General features: G+C 40.3%; 1 protein-coding gene across 2 annotated transcripts; it reads left to right on the forward strand.

Annotated features, from left to right (window-relative positions):
• The first annotated feature begins 865 nt into the window (after positions 1-865).
• LOC147208710 (cysteine-rich transmembrane module-containing protein 1) lies at positions 866-8033 on the forward strand. Of its 2 annotated transcripts, XM_086099632.1 has the most exons (4): positions 877-1002; positions 4128-4167; positions 5181-5489; positions 6669-8033. In XM_086099632.1, the coding sequence occupies exons 3-4, from the start codon at positions 5195-5197 to the stop codon at positions 6770-6772; spliced, it is 399 nt and encodes a 132-aa protein (XP_085955758.1). In that variant the 5' UTR covers positions 877-1002; positions 4128-4167; positions 5181-5194; the 3' UTR covers positions 6773-8033. The 2 variants fall into 2 exon arrangements, with proteins under 2 accessions (XP_085955747.1, XP_085955758.1); XM_086099621.1 differs by lacking the exon at positions 4128-4167 and having other exon boundaries at positions 866-1002.
• Positions 8034-19165: the final 11132 nt, after the last annotated feature.

Below are 19165 nucleotides of genomic sequence, written 5' to 3' on the forward strand. Positions count from 1 at the left end.
TTGTCAGTAGTCCATCTCCAGTGATTGCCATTATTACCAGTTAAATTCATATAGTTCAGACTGAGACACAACAGTTGAATTAAACAGTGACAAACTAGTGAAATGACAGGTAATCCTGACCTAAATGGTCCTTGATCCACTGCTGTCTTCAGTTTAATTCATTGCATTTCAAGCACATATTTGGATTGGGACTATTTCTGGTCATTGGAATATTAGTTTCATTTTGTTAATACATTTAAATTCATTTCATTGTGTGTCTGTCCAAAATACTGTATGTATTTTATTAACAAATGAAAAAATGATTATGGAATTAGTTTAAAGGCTCTATGCTTTAAAAAAATTCTGTCATTCTATTTTTGGGGAGATTTTATGTATCAAAAGTGATGGTGTTTTTTTTGACTGGCAACCAGTTCAGGGTGCCCCCCGCCTACTGCCCAAAGACAGCTGGGATGGGCTCAATCACGCCCCGCGACCCTTGTGAGGATAAGCAAATCTGAAAATGGAAGGATGATTATAAACCTTTATTTGGGATTATAGGTCAGCACCAAATCAACATGTTTTCATTTTCTACTCCATGTTTGTAACGCACTTACTGTGATGACAATAAAAACATTATGTTTTTTGATCTATTTTCCAAATATCTTGTTGTGTGCGTGTGTTTGTGCGTGTGTGTATGTGTATGTGTATTTTAAAAAAATTCAATTTACTTGCATGAATCAACAGGCAGAGCTGACACATCCAAGATTGCAAATGTGAAGTCATTCAGCAACAGTGCAACCTTGGTCGAAAGAGGCATCTATCTCTATGGTCGCAGTAGCCAATCACGTGTTTCGTTTCCCACAAATAGCGTTTTTTTTCCCTTTGCAATGACGTCATGTCCCGCTAGACGCACTCGACGCTGGCCCTGAAACCCTTGTAGAGCGCGGTGGGAAAAGAAACGTATGAGGAAGACGGGATTTCTGTAACGGAAACAAATCTAATTCAGCTCCTGTTCTCTCGAAGGTAAGTTTTGCTATATGCTCATCATGGCTGACAGTTTGTTGTGTTCATAAAAGCGGAGTCATCACCAAGTTCGGTGTTTACACAGCGGGTTGGGTTTGGCCTACAGGTGCACTAAAACTGTTTCCTCGGCGTCTTGATAATGTTGGATTCCTGCAGTCAAACTAATACTACTATGTCTACAGTTAAACACAAATTAGTAATGTCTTTGGACAAAAAAGACAACCTAGTAGATGGTGTAACTATTGTATTACAGCTTCATTTACATTGGTGAGCCTAGAGGTGAATGTTTGCTGTTTTTACCGCATCCGAAGTAGAAAGGAGCGAATAAAGGCTGGCAAACTTGTGGCTGTAGCAGTTTTCACCTTTTTAGAGAGCAGTGTGACATATTGATGCTGCTTCAAAGGACTGCAAAACATCGAAATGTTTTTTTGTCAGTACATAAGAAAATAATCGTCTTGATATTGATGTGAAAACACTGGATTCACACAAGGCCTTACAAGACGGGATAAAACAAAACAAACAAACAAAAACAAACCAAATGGACCCACACATGATGGTACAGCATTGAAGGCCAATTTAAATTTTTTTTAATCTACTATCAACCTTTGACCTTTTTGTTATAAGATCAAATACATTTGTAATCATATATAGCTGAATTTGATAACTGTTGCCATGGGTGCAGGTCTCATCGCCTCCAGGTGAAACAAAGCAAACCATTTAGGCCTCGGTTTCCTGCTCCCAGAGCAGCGTTACCACAGTTACAAGGCTTTGCCATCTGTCAGCAGTACTGACAACATTTTGAGGTAAAAGGTCAATATACAGTATATTGGACAAAAGCACAAATCGGGGAACCGAGGTCAGGGAAGTTTTTATCGTGACGGAAAATGTATAACTAAACTCCGGTGTTATCACAAAATTCCACAGTACTTTGACCTTAATCATGTGGTTTGCTTTTCCATTACAGATAATCATCAGAGATAAAGACACAATTGCACTTGTGTGTGTGAACCTCTGATAAATAGTGAAGCTACTTTTTGGAGAGGTGAACGTGAATGTGGCTACATACTGTACGCTGACCTGAAAGCAGTTATTAGGTGTTTGTAGTGTACATACTTTATAGTGAGCGACAGACGAGGCTTTCATTTTCCGTTGCTATGGTTGTTCTGCATGAGCAAATTCAGCCAATGAGGCTAGAGCAAGAGTTGTGATGTTCCAGGTGTCATTAGCAGTTTTGCCCCGTAGGCAGGTAATACTTCTTGATCCAATTAGAAATTCTGGAAATACAACTTCCTACTCGCAAAGTCAAAAGTGAAGCAAATAACCTTAGGACATTGCCCGGAATGTGTGAAAGTGGTTATGCACGTCGAATTTGACTCGCGTACTGTCAGGTGTCTTCGCACTGACTCAAACTTTGTGTACTGTTACCATGCAAAAAAAAAAAAAAAAAAAAGGGGTCAGTCCCCATCTGTTTTGCATTTCTCTCTTTCCCATGGCGAATGCCAATTAGCCTTTCGCGGTGTCCTGTGACTCAAGATCCTCCATTTGGGAAGTCTGTGTGAACAGCAAGATGGTGGTCCCGATATGCTGACATGTGATTGATCATTGAATCACAATACATTCCTGCACTGGAAAACTATCTTTCTCCAGCGTGCACAAACTGCGGCGCATATTTTTTTGTGACTGCAACAGGCCTGAAACAGGCTTATGGATCAAAGAAAACCACTAATGCCCTGTTGTGAGTTGCATCATTTAGTGGCTTTCAGAAGGGAGCCCCGAGGAATTCATTACCTCGTGTGGCTCTGGAGGGCAAGTCACAGTGCACAAACAGTTGAATGCATCTGTCTCAAAGTCCAATGACAACCAGCACACCCAAGATCATGACGATCACTTTTTTCCAGGTTTTGCTATCAACAAACAGTTGTTGATAACAACATTGATTTTAGCTGTTGGTTCTGTATTGTAAGTCTTCAATCTTAAATTGAGACAACTCTGTGCTTGGTAAGCAACAGAATTCATATTGGGGACCGTTTGGTGCATTCTATTTGGCGCTGCAACCTGCGACCTACTTGGCTGGCTAGCGTACGTGGCTCAACACGATGCCGAGCCACAAGTTCACTTCATGTCTGGCGTCAACACGGCACCGAATCGCTACTCATTGCCTCCAGGGCAGCCAATAAGCTGCACTTCAAACTAGGTGAGAGAAAGACGGAAAAGCCATGATAAAAATTCATGGCGACCTGAAGATGTGAAACACCGAAATTAGGGACTGGGTGATCCCATAAACTTATCACCATGTTACACAGCTACTTAGGACAGCAAACAAATAAGTACATCACCACATACGTCAGCCGAGAGGACGGTCCCATAAGGTTGGAAGTATGTTAATATAATAAATATTCTGATGTGATATGATATAAGATAACCTTCATTGGTCCCACAGTGTGGAAATTGACATTGTTTCAGCAGCAAAAGTGGATACAAGAAATAAATAGAAAAATGCACGCAATAAGTACATTGCAAGAGAAACCGACATTTTGCCCACACTTAAAACTATCTCAACCAATCTGTCAGTTTTTGTGAGCCAAATAGAGTGCTGACTTTTAATTTGGCCTCTTTCTCACAGTTGGAAAGTGAATCGGCAAAGGCTAATTTATCCATAGAGACAAATGTTTTGGACGATGGCACACCGCAGTCCTCGTAGCTTGATTCAGGCTGCAACGGTGTGCACCATGATGAGGTTGTTGCTATAAATGCATTACAGTGAAACTCCTCTACAACGAAATCATGTTTGCAGCAAGAAATTTTTCCCAACAGGGGGTTTTTCACCGTAGCAAATTTGATCTCAGATGTAAACACACACACACACACACACACACACACACACACACACACACGTGTACACGCACACACAAACGTATGTGTACTCTTTATTTTTATTCTAATAGTGCAAAAGTATGAACATACGCTTATTTGACACTTCATATAGTCAGTGTAGAAAGAAAAAAAGGGAAAGAAATTGTGAAATTTACGATCAGCATTCACTTACACTAACATAAATTTCTTGGATAATGTCTTATTTTGCTTCCTGCGTCTTTCATTTTGACCACTTTTACCCTCTCTTCCAGCGTCAGAGCTCTTCTTGTCTTCGCTGCTTGACATCCAAAGGTCCGTTTTGTAGCCATTTTAGCAATGCAACGTTCTTGCTGCGTGTGAAATGAACAATAACAAATACTTCCTGGACTTCTGCGCATGTGTAAACCAGTGTGGTGGTTGCTGTTGCCATTTCCGAACGAAGCAGTAGAGGTCGCTGTTGGATTAGACTTCGTTGTAGTGAATCTCATCTCAAGGCTAGAGCAAAGAAAAATATTTATAACGCAACAGGGGTGGGTTTTCGTCGTATGGGGGGCGGGAAAGTGAGAATAGTGTTAATGCATGAATATTTTTTCACACTAGGGGGTATGTTCGACCATGTAGGTTTTGTTGTAGAGGAGTTTCACTGTACAATAACAAATATTGACGCCATCATTTATTAACATATTGTTCTCGAGTAATGACTGCGTTATGCAATTAACAGTGTATAATTATTGTTATCCTGTGACATAATAGGCTGCAGTAACCGTTGCAAGGGCACTGTTCTTGGCAAAATCTAAAAAAAAAAAAAAAGGAAGTTGGGATAAGTTGTTTGTTTGTTTGTTGAACATAAAAACATAAGTTAATAAATTGACAGAAAGTAAAGGTAAGTAAAATAGTTAAAAAAAGGAAAACAGTCATCATTACAACACAATTATATGTTCAGAGTAGGAAGAAGTAAAAAAACATATATAAATATATCATTTTTATATTAATCAGAAAATGAAGTTCTAAAGAAACATTTAATTGCATTTCAATCATAGAAAAACAAATAGAAAGGCCCAAATTGAACAACCCAAAAGTTAAACTGGCATTTTGTGACTAATGTAAAATGTCACCAAATCCAGCAACATGGCGTCTGAGTTGGCAGACCAAAGACGCAAGTGCGTGCTTTTGCTTGCCTGCACACGTGCACATTAAAAATAAAAGCACAGAGCATAGTTGATGTTTTATTTTGCCTTCACGAAAGACTGCCAGGGCAGGTCAAACAGACCACGGCTGACCAGATTGTTCCGGTCTGATACAGTGTTTTTGTATTTTCTTTTCAGGTGATTGCTGAGAGATGAATCCAGACCAGCCGCCCCCATACCCAGGCCCGTCCGCTCCGGTCTACCCCGCCCAGGGCCAGCCTCCTCAGGACTACCCGCCTCAGAGTTATCCTCCGCAGGCGTACCCTGTAAACATGCAGCAGCCTAATCCAAATTACCCAAACTACCCACCTGGACCAATGGGAGCTGGAGGTCCCTATCCAGGGCCAGGCCAGCCGCCTTATCAGGGATATGCTGGACAACCCCAATACGGCTGGCAGGGTGGACCCCCACCCGGACCCATGTATGGAGAACCTCCTAAAAACACGGGTAAGTGGGAGGACTGTTACAACAAAGGAGCACTGACATGGTTATGAGGATTATTTAGAGACGAAGCGGTTCAGATAATGGATGGATCGAAAATTATCCATCCATCCATCTGCTTATCCTCACAAGGTTGGCGGGGGACACCGTGAACCGGTTGCCAGCCAATTGCAGGGCACACACAGATGAACAATCATCCACACTTACACTCACACCGAGGGCCAATTTAGAGTGTTCAATCAGTCTGCCATGCTTTTGGAATGTGGGAGGAAACCGGAGTACCTGGAGAAAACCCACGCAGGACCGGGGAGAACATTCAAACTCCACACAGGGAGGACTGAGCTGGAATTGAACCGGTACCTCTGCACTGTGAGGTCGACGCGCTAACCACTGGACCACCGGGCCGCCATAGAAAATTATAAATACAAAATAATTATATTTTGAACATTTTTAAATGCTATCTGTTCATTTTTAGGAGTTAGGGAACTTTCCATTTGTTTCAATGCTTAGAGATCGTTCAGCAAGTGCTTTGAATTATGAGCATGGTCACGGAAGAAAATCTTTTCTCAAGGCATCACTTTACCTGATTGTTGTTGTTGTTGTTGATGACGACAATACTGAAATGTGCTAAGGTCCAACTATCTTAAGATATCACTTTGGCCTATGGTTGATCAAGACCGCACACTCGTTAGTAATTAACCATAAAGCACATGTATCACGGCTCAGATCGGTGGTCAAAGTTCATCATAAATTTATCTTGTCACTTCAGCTTAACTAGCTGCTTGTCAAAAGCTGATTGACTGTTTCCCCTGCCTACACATGAACGTTTAATCCCCAATATGGGGATGGAGACAGCTTGTTGTCGTCGTCGTTTTTTGTTTCACCTCGTCACGAATCAGCGACTGGTAACCGAATCCCACTCTTCCCCTGAAAGCTTGAAAAGGGTCTGGCTGGGGATCGCCCAGAGCAGTGCCAGTCTTACTGCAGTGTAAAAAGGTTTCCCTTACAACGGAGATGTCCCTTTTCCGCCTTGATTAGCTTAGTTGGAGGGAAATCAGAGCAGATCCTGGCCACGCAAACTCAACGCTGGAGACTTGCTGCTTCATTTCTGTCCGTTCTCTTTGATTTGATCAACTTTTTCGCGAGGACATTTGAAATAATAACCTCTCCCTCTTTCCTACGCAGTGTACATGGTGGAGGACAGAAGAAGAGACAACTCTTCGGAGACGTGCCTGACAGCCTGCTGGACAGCCCTGTGTTGCTGCTGTCTCTGGGACATGCTGACATAATATTTCTCCGCACCTTTATTCCGCTCTCGATTTTCTGTGTGCCACAAAACACTCGCGTCCCTCCTCCCCGGTTGGCCTTAAATCTTGTGTCCCTTCTTACTCTTGCCTTCGTTTCCTTCAACACGGTGCCTCGAACGCACACTCCGCATCCCACTTAATGTCAATGTGAAGTCGTCGGCACCGTCTGACTGAGTGACCGACCGTCATCAGGGGCAGCTTTGTCGCAGCAGAGCTTCATTACCCACCCCGAGCATACATTTACAGCGAAAACAGCTTCCGTTTGGTTTTGGATTGTTTTGCATATAGATGACGACATGTCAAAAACAATCATCACATGCACGCTAGGCTAGTTAGTTGGTGATGCCACTTGGTAAAGAATAACGCGCACCATGGCAGAGCAGCAATTTGGCCTCCAGGTCTTCAACAAAACCTTCACATCAATACATGCACTCTTTGTTGGAGAAGCATAAGCGCACATTGCCACAACCAGTCCTCTTGCTCGACCCATGTTGTTTTTGGTTGTGACCTACTGAATGAACACTGACATGCACGCACGCCCTTGTTTTAACCGACAACCATCTTGACTATTTATGCTGAAACAATAACTTCCACTTGGAAGTGTTTTTGAAAGGTTTGTGCTTGCAGGCTCGGGAAAAGTCAAAACACTGTCTATTTACTGCTCAGAATGGCGTTGTGTAAATGGCACCTCGTCGCCGTCTTTGTGCAATCGCACCGCACCGCGTAATGTGAAAGAATGCGCAAAGAAATTCGAACACAGACACGCAGCTTCTGTTGCGCTCATCTCATGTGAGGGTCTCAAGCACTTTATGATGATTACCTCTGCTTTTATGTTCCTACTCCCGTCTGCTCTCCTCACCGTCTGCGAGCTGCCTTTTTGCTTTCTTGACTATGTTCCTTCATCTTGATCCTTCGTTGTCCCATAAACCTGCGAGTCACAGTCTACCAGTGAGCTTGAGTGTGGTCTCTTTAGGAGCTGACAATGGGAGAGTTTTTCCTTCTGATTTGCACATTGTCTTCAAGTAAAATCAAAGCACTAATACAATTCACGCTTCCTTACTTTTACCAGGTTGGCTTTTAATAATTACAATTCTTTTCCCAACGCGATCTGTGTCATTAAAAAATTAATACGCGAGGGATGCAACTGAAAATGAGAAACAATGCTGTGATCAATAAGACGAATGACCCATTACATGCCTGTTTGCTTTAAATGAAAATCTTATATTAAAATAATTTTTTCCCATCATGTGATTTTTTTTTGGGGATAGGGGCAGGGTGCTAGGGGGTGTTTGGCAACAGTGTCTCAATGAAAAGTGGGAATGGAGATCATAGATCACAATTACCTCACTGTCAAGAATGGCTTGGATTCAGTCTATTCATAAGAACTGTTTCCACCCCCTCCACCGGCTTGCTTGCTCAACACGTTAACCTGTGTGTGGAGGGGCCAGTCTTCAGATGCGTAGAGCAAATATCGTGCTATGATGGGGATAGGTCATAGTCCTCTCGAATGAAAAAAAAACAAGAACACAACAACAACCTTTTCTGTCCACTTCTGAGTTGCATTCGCTGTACTGCTTATCCTCCCTTGAGTTGTGGGTGTGCTGGAGCCCAGACCAGATGAAATCAGGCAAGAGGCATTCAAAATATAAAAATGAAAACCCTCATGTTGTTTTTGATTGTGATAATGTGCACCACTGATGCATGCTTTAAAACGGCTAACATGCTTGAGAACATTTAACCTGTCATGCAGTAATCACCAATCGCAGGGCATATGCAGACAAACAACAAATTCACACCTAGAACTTGAAGACTTTTGTGAACCCCACCATGCATTTTGTGGGATTTGAAAGGAAACCGGAGTACCCAAAGAAAACCCCAGCCGGCATGGATCAGAACATGCAAACTCCTCACAGCAGGGCCGGAGCCGGTATCGAACACTGCACCTCTGCACTGTGAGGCGGACGTGCTAACGAGCTGTCGGTGCGTTGCGATGAATACACCAAAATCACTGCTGCAGAATCCTGTCAGTATTGAAACAGTTTATGAGAAAACAAGTCATCCAGAGTACCCATTTTGAGCACCAAAGTAGCAAAACTGCACCAAGCAACCTTTATAGTTTGCCGGCTTTATCTCTATCCATTTTCAAGCTACAACCTTTTCAAATAGTGACATCAAAATGGAATATTTTTGGCAAACTCTGGCACCGAAGAAGTGAACATGAAATAAAATTCAAAATATAAAAATGAAAACCCTCATGTTGTTTTTGATTGTGATAATGTGCACCACTGATGCATGCTTTAAAACGGCTAACATGCTTGAGAACATTTAACCTGTCATGCAGTAAACAACTTAAGGGTAATAATCAGAAATTTTAAAAAAGTAGGAAAAAAATAATAGCTTTTTGAATGATTTCGTAAAAGCAGGATAGATATTTTCTCGCCACATGTAAATACAACAAAAAATTAACGGTGTATGTAGATTAGGCCAGTGTGGACTGACTGTGGGTTTAATTTCGACAAATGAGTAAGAAATATTAAATGGGCATTCCTTTTTATTTGAGTATACCTATTCGCTTTTCCATTTTAAGAGTAAATAGTAAACATGCCTGGTGACTTACAATGTCAAGATTGAAAAGTTTGTGCAGAAGAAGCTTGAGGGTGAAAGTTATGATGATGCTGTGAGGGCTTTGATATCTCCATTTTTGAAGACCTCATAGCGTATGTGACGATCTGGTTACTATTTCCCAGGAAACATGATCAAGGAATGGCAAGCAAATGGCTCTGACAAGGCAGCGACTTGTTAATTTCACCAGTTAGGTTTTAACCTGAGGTCTGCAAATATTTGTTGGATTTTATCGTGACTGATGAGTCACTTAATTGTGTCTGATTAATTATTCATGAATTAATTAACTATAATTAGGATTACTCATCTTGTGAAATCCACTTGTCTCAAACTGTAAGGCCTCGGCTTCATTCCTTTTCTTGAAACATTGAAAGAAGGAGCCATTTTTGCCCGCTTTCTGGACACTTGAAAATATCATCTCATCCTGAATTCTCACCATCTTGACAAATTCTAAATGCTATTTTTTTTCCGATTTTCAGGCTATATATACACAGTATATATATGTATATATATATATATATATATATAGTACAGATAGATAGATAGATATAGATAAATATAAATACTTTTTTTTCATGTACTAACAAGATACCAGCAATACCAATTAGCGTCAGCCATTTTTTTTTTAGCACAACCACCCACAACCTGATTGACTTGAGAATTTTATTTCTGACAGAGGACAAGGACAAGACCCTCCTCTCCATTGTGAGACAAATAAGTTTTTTTATCTTATCTTATCTCTTGTCTGTTGTGGCGCAAACGAAGCAGGTACATTCCGCAGTATTCACCAGGCTTCTTTTGGCGTGCGAATTTGCAAATACTGTGACCCCCCCAAAAAAAATGAAAGAATAGTTCTGGCTCCAAGTTTAGTGTATGGGTCTAGAGATAGCAACAATGTCACTGTTTATGTCTGTTCTGTCATCGTTATCCTGTCTTTATGTAATCACATATCAGTGATGTGTTCCTCGAGGACCGGCTCGAGGACCGAAGGGCAGTCCTTGGTCCTCAGCCTTGGAGTCAAGTCCTTGGTCTTGGGTAGGAGGGATTAGAGCCCCTAATCCTTCGTCCACAGGTATAAAGTGGGCCAGAGGACCGCAAAAATCACAAAGAAATCAAACAAAATCCATCCAGGGAAACCCACGTTGATAACTTTGTCTGGCGCTAAAAGGGGGGCGGGACTGTGACTGACAGTCAGTACAACGTGTAAAGAGCGGCATCACAATTAGTTTCAATCACGGTTCGTTCCGTTCGCGATCGGCAGTTAAAATAGCATGTAAAGCCTTTCTGTAACAGTGGTGTCTTTTATTTAGTTATTTTTGCACAGTACTCACGTTTGTGCGGTCGCACTAGAATGTTTGTTTGAACCAAGTAATTTGCGTTACAGCTGGAGTCAATAATGTCGGCACTTCACTTTCGGGTTTGGCCGTTGGGATTTGGAGTCCTTTTGCTCGATTCCGGTTATGTTTGCTGAATGCTTTCTCATGTTTGGAATAATGAATATTGATAATACATAGTTTAAAATCATGGTTGATTTAATTATTTTTTATTATTATTGTGAAGTTGAAGGTATTAAATTAATTAATGTAGTATTAGTGGGAGTGGTAATAATAGTAGTACTCAGAGAATGTTTAGAGATTCAGCCATCTCGTTACCTCTTCGCTCTGCGTCCTAGACGCATAATTTTCCCACGGGACGCACAGTTCAAAATAATGTGCGTTTTTGGGACGCAAGGAAATTTCTCAGTCAAAACAAATAAACAAACAAAAAAAAACTATGGCAAGCCTGAGGATTTCACGGTAACAATCGTTACCGGTAGCATGTCGTTTCCGTGGCGTCATTTTAACGGTACCGAAAAATAGTTTAACCATGAAAGTCACCGCACACAAGTTGACTGTGATCAACGCGATTTCACTGTGCCTGTATGTGTGCTTGTGGTGTGGTGTGTGAGTGTCTTTCTTCTAATTAACTTTCATTTTGGTTTTCTTTTCAGTGTTGGGGGGGGGGGGGGGATGCAACAGATAACGTTATGTGCGCATGCGGGTTGCTACCCAGTCAGCAAAGGCATCTGGCCCGGATTCGGCATGAAGCTGGCTCATCTGGCCTTGAGTCGGCACTGGCATAATGCATGTGGGCCGAACACGGCCCAGGAGTGGCAAAGGAGGCACTGGCTTGACTCTGGCAAACCAGATGAGGGCCAGTTGTGGAGTGAAGTATTTGTGCCAGAAATCAATTTACAACTCCGGCCCGTATATGGCCAGCCAGTATTGAGCCAACCTTAAATGCAGTTTCAGATTTATTTTTTCAACACACATCCTTGTTTTACAATTGCACACCGATGCGGAATTCCATTCATCACACACACACACACACACACACACACACACACACACACACACACACACACACACACACACACACACACACACACACACACACACACACACACACACACGCGCGCGCGCGCGCGCAAGGTTCAATCAGGCCCGCAGCATAATTTAAAAATGAAAAAAATGCATAAAAGACAGAATTAATGTTTTTAATAAGGTGCAATTCATTGAGTATCCACGAGGGGACACTGTTTTGACCAGAGAAGAAGACAACAGCAGCCTCAGTCCGTCACTGAGACAGACCCATGACAGCAGACGCTATCAATAGCACTCTCACATTTACACATTTAATAGCACTCTCCTTAGTTTGTAAGGTGTAGGCAGGGATTACATTTAGATTTTATATGCACGTGTAAATGGTTTAAAACTTAATTTCTTTATAAATCTTTAATCATAAAGTGCATTACTATATTTTTCAATACCAATTACTTGTTAAAGTTTGTACAATCAATGGGATCAGTTGCAATGCATATATGTGAATGATAAAAGTAAATTGCACATTTGTTGAAGGAAATGTAAGGTGCTTCATGAAATGTTTTGTAAAAGATACGTTCATTAAATTTCAACATTTTCCAAATGTTCTTGTGCTTCTTTATACCAAAATAAAGGAAAGACATATTGTTTTGGTTGTTTATAGTAAAGTATGGTATCATTTTAATAGTCAGGTCCACTTGACATCTACTGAGGCCGTATGTTGCCCACCATGTGAAATGAGTTTGACACCAGTGATGTATAGTAAGGCGTTTTTAGGCGAAAAAAACAACCATGTACAGAAAAGCGTTTTTAGCCGAAAAAAACGACCAAGTACAGAAAGGCGTTTTTAGCCGAAAACTCCCCCGACCATGTATAGTAAGGCGTTTTAAGCCCAAAAAAACCAACCATGTATATATAGTAAAGAGTTTTTAGCCCAAAAAAAAAAAACAGCCATGTATAGTAAGGCGCTTTTAGCCGAGAAAAACGACCATGTGTAGAAAGGCGTTTTTAGCTGAAAAAAAAAAACGACCATGTATAGTAAGGCGTTTTTAGCCGAAAAAACGACCATGTAGAGTAAGACGTTTTTAGCCGAGAAAAACGACCATGTATAGAAAGGCGTTTTTAGCTGAAAAAAAACGACCATGTATCGTAAGGCGTTTTTAGCCGAACCCCCCCCCCCCCCCCCCCCCCCCCCACCGACCATGTATAGTAAGGCGTTTTTAGCCCCAAAAAAACCCGGCCATGTATAGTAAGGCGTTTTTAGCCGAGAAAAACGACCATGTATAGAAAGAGGTTTTTAGCTGAAAAAAAAAAAAACGACCATGTATATATAGTAAGGCGTTTTTAGCCGAAAAAACGACCATGTACTGTAAGGCGTTTTTAGCCGAAAAAATGACCATGTATTGTAAGGCGTTTTTAGCCGAGAAAAACGACCCTATATAGAAAGGCGTTTTTAGCTGAAAAAAAACCCCAGACCATATATCGTAAGGCGTTATTAGCCAAAAAAACTACCATGTGTAGTAAGGCGTTTTTAGACGGAAAAAAAACGACCAGGGGTAGTAAGGTGTTTTAGCCGAAAAAAAATCGACCATATATATAGTAAGGTGTTTTTAGCCCAAAAAAACCCCGACCATCTAGGTTTTTAGCTGGAAAAAAAAAAACGACCATGTATATATAGTAAGGCGTTTTTAGCCGAAAAAACGACCATGTACTGTAAGGCGTTTTTAGACGAAAAAAACGACAATGTATCGTAGGGCGTTTTTCGACCAAAAAAAGATCATGTAAGGCGTTTTTAGCCGAAAAAAACGACCATGTAGAGTCAGGTGTTTTGAGCCGAAAAAATATTACCATGAAGAGTAAGGTGTTTTTAGCCGAAAAAAACCGACCATGTATAGTAAGGCGTTTTTCGCCGAAAAAAACCCAACCACGTGTAGTAATCCGTTTTTAGACCAAAAAAACCGCCATGGATAGTCAGGCGTTTTTAGCCGAAAAAAACGACCATGTATATAGTAAGACGTTTTTAGCCGAAAAAAAACGACCATGTAGATGAAGGTGTTTTTAGCCGAAAAAACGACCATGTATATATAGTAAGGCGTTTTTAGATGAAAAAAACGACCGTGTATTGTAAGGTGTTTTGAGCCGAAAAAAACGACCATGTATCGTAAAGCGTTTTTCGCCAAAAAAACGACCATGTATAGGAGGGCATTTTAACCCGAAAAAAACGACCATGTATAGGAGGGCGTTTTAAGCCGAAAAAAAACAACCATGTATCTAGTAAGGCGTTTTTAGCCGAAAAAACGACCATGTACTGTAAGGCGTTTTTAGACGAAAAAAACGACAATGTATCGTAGGGCGTTTTTCGACCAAAAAAAGATCATGTAAGGCGTTTTTAGCCGAAAAAAACGACCATGTAGAGTCAGGTGTTTTGAGCCGAAAAAATATTACCATGAAGAGTAAGGTGTTTTTAGCCGAAAAAAACCGACCATGTATAGTAAGGCGTTTTTCGCCGAAAAAAACCCAACCACGTGTAGTAATCCGTTTTTAGACCAAAAAAACCGCCATGGATAGTCAGGCGTTTTTAGCCGAAAAAAACGACCATGTATATAGTAAGACGTTTTTAGCCGAAAAAAAACGACCATGTAGATGAAGGTGTTTTTAGCCGAAAAAACGACCATGTATATATAGTAAGGCGTTTTTAGATGAAAAAAACGACCGTGTATTGTAAGGTGTTTTGAGCCGAAAAAAACGACCATGTATCGTAAAGCGTTTTTCGCCAAAAAAACGACCATGTATAGGAGGGCATTTTAACCCGAAAAAAACGACCATGTATAGGAGGGCGTTTTAAGCCGAAAAAAAACAACCATGTATCTAGTAAGGCGTTTTTAGACGAAAAAACCCCCGACCATCTATAGTAAAGCGTTTTTAGCTGAAAAAAACCAACCATGTGTAGTAATCCGTTTATAGACAAAAAAAAAAACGGCCATGGATAGTAAGGCGTTTTTAGCCGAAAAAAACGACCATGTATATAGTAAGACGTTTTTAGCCGAAAAAAAAAACGACCATGTAGATTAAGGTGTTTTCAGCCGAAAAAAAGACCATGTATAGTAAGGCGTTTTAACTAAAAAAAAAGAAACGACCATGTATAGTAAGGCGTTTTTAGCCGAAAAAAAACGACCATGTATAGAAAGGCGTTTTTAGCTGAAAAAAACACTACCATGTATCCTAAGGCGTTTTTAGCCGAACCCCCCCCCCCCGACCATGTATAGTAAGGCGTTTTTAGCCCAAAAAAAAAAGCGACCATGTATAGTAAGGCGTTTTTAGCCCAAAAAACCCCCAGCCATGTATAGTAAGGCGTTTTTAGCCGAGAAAAACGACCACGTATTGTAAGGCGTTTTTAGCCGAGAAAAACGACCATGTATAGAAAGGCGTTTTTAGCTGAAAAAAAACCCCGGCCATGTATCGTAAGGCGTTATTAGCCGAAAAAACGACCATGTGTAGTAAGGCGTTTTTAGACGAAAAAAACCCAGTCTAAAAACGTTTAGGTGTTATCGTAAGGCGTTTTTTGCCCAAAAAAAGAAAACGACCATGTATAGTAAGGCGTTTTTAGCCCAAAAAAACCTGGCCATGTATAGTAAAGCGTTTTTAGCCGAGAAAAATGACCATGTATATAGTAAGGCGTTTTTAGCCGAAAACCCCCCGACCATGTATAGTAAGGTGTTTTTAGCCGGAAAAAAAACTACCATGTATAGGAAGGCGTTTTTAGCCGAAAAAAAAAACGACCATGTAGAGTCAGGTGTTTTGAGCCGAAAAAAAAAAGACCATGAAGAGTAAGGTGTTTTTAGCCGAAAAAAACCGACCATGTATAGTAAGGCGTTTTTCGCCGAAAAAACCCCAACCTTGTGTAGTAATCCGTTTTTAGACAAAAAAAACGGCCATGGATAGTAAGGCGTTTTTAGCCGAAAAAAACGACCATGTATATTTTTTCCTTTCTGAATTCTGATTGTAATTTCCCCATTGCGGGACAAATAAAGGATATCTTATCTTATCTTATCTTATAGTAAGACGTTTTTAGCCAAAAAAAACCCCGTCCATGTAGATTAAGGTGTTTTTAGCCGAAAAAACGACCATGTATAGTAAGGCATTTTTAGAGGATAAAAACGACCAAGTACTGTATAGTAAGGCATTTTTCGACGAAAAAAACGACCATGTATAGAAAGGTGTTTTGAGCCGAAAAAAACGACCATGAATAGGAAGGCGTTTTTAGCCGAAAAAAACGACCGTGTGTTGTAAGGTGTTTTGAGCCGAAAAAAACGAACATGTATAGTAAAGCGTTTTTAGCCCAAAAAACGACCATGTATAGGAGGGCGTTTTAAGCCGAAAAAAACCCGACCATCTATAGTAAAGCGTTTTTAGCCGAAAAAACCCCAACCATATATCTAGTAAGGCGTTTTTCGCCGAAAACCCCCCAACCATGTGTAGTAATCCATTTTTAGACCAAAAAAACGGCCATGGATAGTAAGGCGTTTTTAGCCGAAAAAAACGACCATGTAGATTAAGGTGTTTTTTAGCTGAAACAAAGACCATGTATAGTAAGGCGTTTTAACAACAACAAAAAAAAAAAACGACCATGTATAGTAAGGCGTTTTTAGCCGAAAAAAAACGACCACGTATAGTAAGGTGGTTTTAGCCGAAAAAAACAACCATGTATAGTAAGGCGTTTTTAGCCGAAAAAAACGACTGCGTATTGTAAGGTGTTTTGAGCCGAAAAAAACGACCATGTATAGTAAGGCATTTTTAGATGGAAAAAAACGACCATGTACAGTAAGGCGTTTTTAGCCGAAAAAAACCCAACCATGTATCTAGTAAGGCGATTTCGCCGAAAACCCCCCAAACATGTCTAGTAATCCGTTTTAAACAAAAAAAAAAGACGACCATGTATAGAAAGGTGTTTTTAGCCGGAAAAAAAACGACCATGAATAGTAAGGCGTTTTTAGCCGAAAAAAACGACCACGTATATTAAGGTGTTTTTAGCCGGAAAAAAACGACCGTGTATTGTAAGGTGTTTTGAGACGAAAAAAACGACCATGTATAGTAAGGCGTTTGTAGCCAAAAAAACGACCATGTATAGGAGGGTGTTTTAACCCGAAAAAAATGACCATGTATAGGAGGGCGTTTTAAGCCGAAAAAAAACAACCATGTACCTAGTAAGGCGTTTTTCGCCGAAACCCCCCCAACCATGTCTAGTAATTCATTTTAAGACAAAGAAAAGACCATGTATAGTAAGGTGTTTTTAGACGAAAAAAACGACCATGTATAGTAAGGCGTTTTTCGACGAAAAAAACGACCATGTACAGTATATAGTAAGGCGTTTTTAGACGAAAAAAACGACCATGTATAGTAAGGCGTTTTTAGCCCAAAAAAAAAACAACCATGTATCTAGTAAGGCGATTTTAGATGAAAAAAAACCGACCATGTGTAGTAAGGCGTTTTTATCCGAAAAAAACCGACCATGTATAGTCAAGCATTTTTAGCCGAAAAAAAGGACCATAAATAGTAAGGCGTTTTTAGCCGAAAAAACCGACCATGAATAGTAAGGCGTTTTTAGCCGAAAAAAAACGACCATGTATAGTAAGGCGTTTTTAGCCGAAAAAAACAACCATGTATAGGAGGGCGTTTTAAGCCGAAAAAAACGACCATGTATAGTAAGGCGTTTTAACCTGAAAAAAACCAACCATGTATAGTAAGGCGTTTTTAGCCGAAAAAAAAGACCATGTAGAGTAAGGCGTTTTTAGCCGAAAAACCCCCGACCATGTATAGTAAGGCGTTTCTCGACGAAACTAACGACCATGTATAATAAGGCGTTTTTAGCCGAAAAAAACCGACCATGTATAGGACGGCATTTTAACCCGAAAAAAACGACCATGTATAGGAGGGCGTTTTAAACCGAAAAAAAACGACCATGTATAGGAGGGCGTTTTAAACCGAAAAAAAAATGACCATGTATAGTAAGGCGTTTTTAGCCGGAAAAAAAGCGACCATGTATAGGAAGGCGTTTTTAGCCGAAAAAAACAACCGTGTATAGGAGGCCGTTTTAAGCCGAAAAAAAAAAGACAATGTATCGTAGGGCGTTTTTCGACCAAAAAAAGATCATGTAAGGCGTTTTTAGCCGAAAAAAAACGACCACGTAGAGTCAGGCGTTTTTCGCCGAAAACCCCCCAACCATGTGTAGGAATCCGTTTTTAGACAAAAAAAAAAAAGGCCATGGATAGTAAGGCGTTTTTAGCCGAAAAAAACGACCATGTATATAGTAAGACGTTTTTAGCCGAAAAAAAACGACCATGTAGATGAATGTTTTTAGCCGAAAAAAACGACCATGTATAGTGAGGCGTTTTTAGCCGAAAAAAACGACCATGTACTGTATAGTAAGGCGTTTTTCGACGAAAAAAAGGACCATAAATAGTAAGGCGTTTTTAGCCGAAAAAAAGGACAATAAATAGTAAGGCGTTTTTAGCCGAAAATAACGACCATGAATAGTAAGGCGTTTTTAGCCGAACAAAAAACGACCATGTATAGGAGGGCGTTTTAAGCCGAAAAAAAACGACCATTTATAGTAAGGCGTTTTTAGACGAAAAAAAAAACGACCATGTATAGGAAGGCATTTTTAACCCGAAAAAAAACGACCATGTAGAGTAAGGCGTTTTTAGCGGAAAAAAATCGACCATGTATAGTAAGGCGTTTCTCGACGAAACTAACGACCATGTATAATAAGGCGTTTTTAGCCGAAAAAAACAACCATGTATAGTAAGCCGTTTTTATTATTTTTATATATAGTAAGGCGTTTTAACCTGAAAAAAACGACCATGTATAGTAAGGCGTTTTTAGCCCGAAAAAAAAGCGACCATGTATAGGAAGGCATTTTTAACCTGAAAAAAAACGACCATGTAGAGTAAGGTGTTTTTAGCCGAAAAAAAAAAACGACCATGTATCGTAAGGCGTTTTTAGCCGGAAAAAACCAACTGTGTGCAGTAAGGCGTTTTTAGCCGAAAAAAACGACCATGTATATTAAGGTGTTTTAGTGGAAAAAAAACGACCATGTATGGTAAAGTGTTTTAGCCGAAAAAAAACGACCATGAACAGTAAGGTGTTTTTAGCCGAAAAAAAGGACCATGTATAATAAGGCGTTTTTCGACGAAAATAACGACCATGTAGAGTAAGGTGTTTTTAGCGGGAAAAAAAACGACCATGTATAGTAAGGTGCTTTTAGCCGGAAAAAACCAACTGTGTGCAGTAAGGCGTTTTTAGCCGAAAAAAACGACCATGTATATTAAGGTGTTTTAGTGGAAAAAAAACGACCATGTATGGTAAAGTGTTTTAGCCGAAAAAAAACGACCAT

Source organism: Hippocampus guttulatus, chromosome 2, assembly GCF_054856545.1.
Source record: "Hippocampus guttulatus isolate MCC_2025c chromosome 2, RoL_Hgut_1.0, whole genome shotgun sequence".
Lineage (NCBI taxonomy): Eukaryota > Metazoa > Chordata > Actinopteri > Syngnathiformes > Syngnathidae > Hippocampus > Hippocampus guttulatus.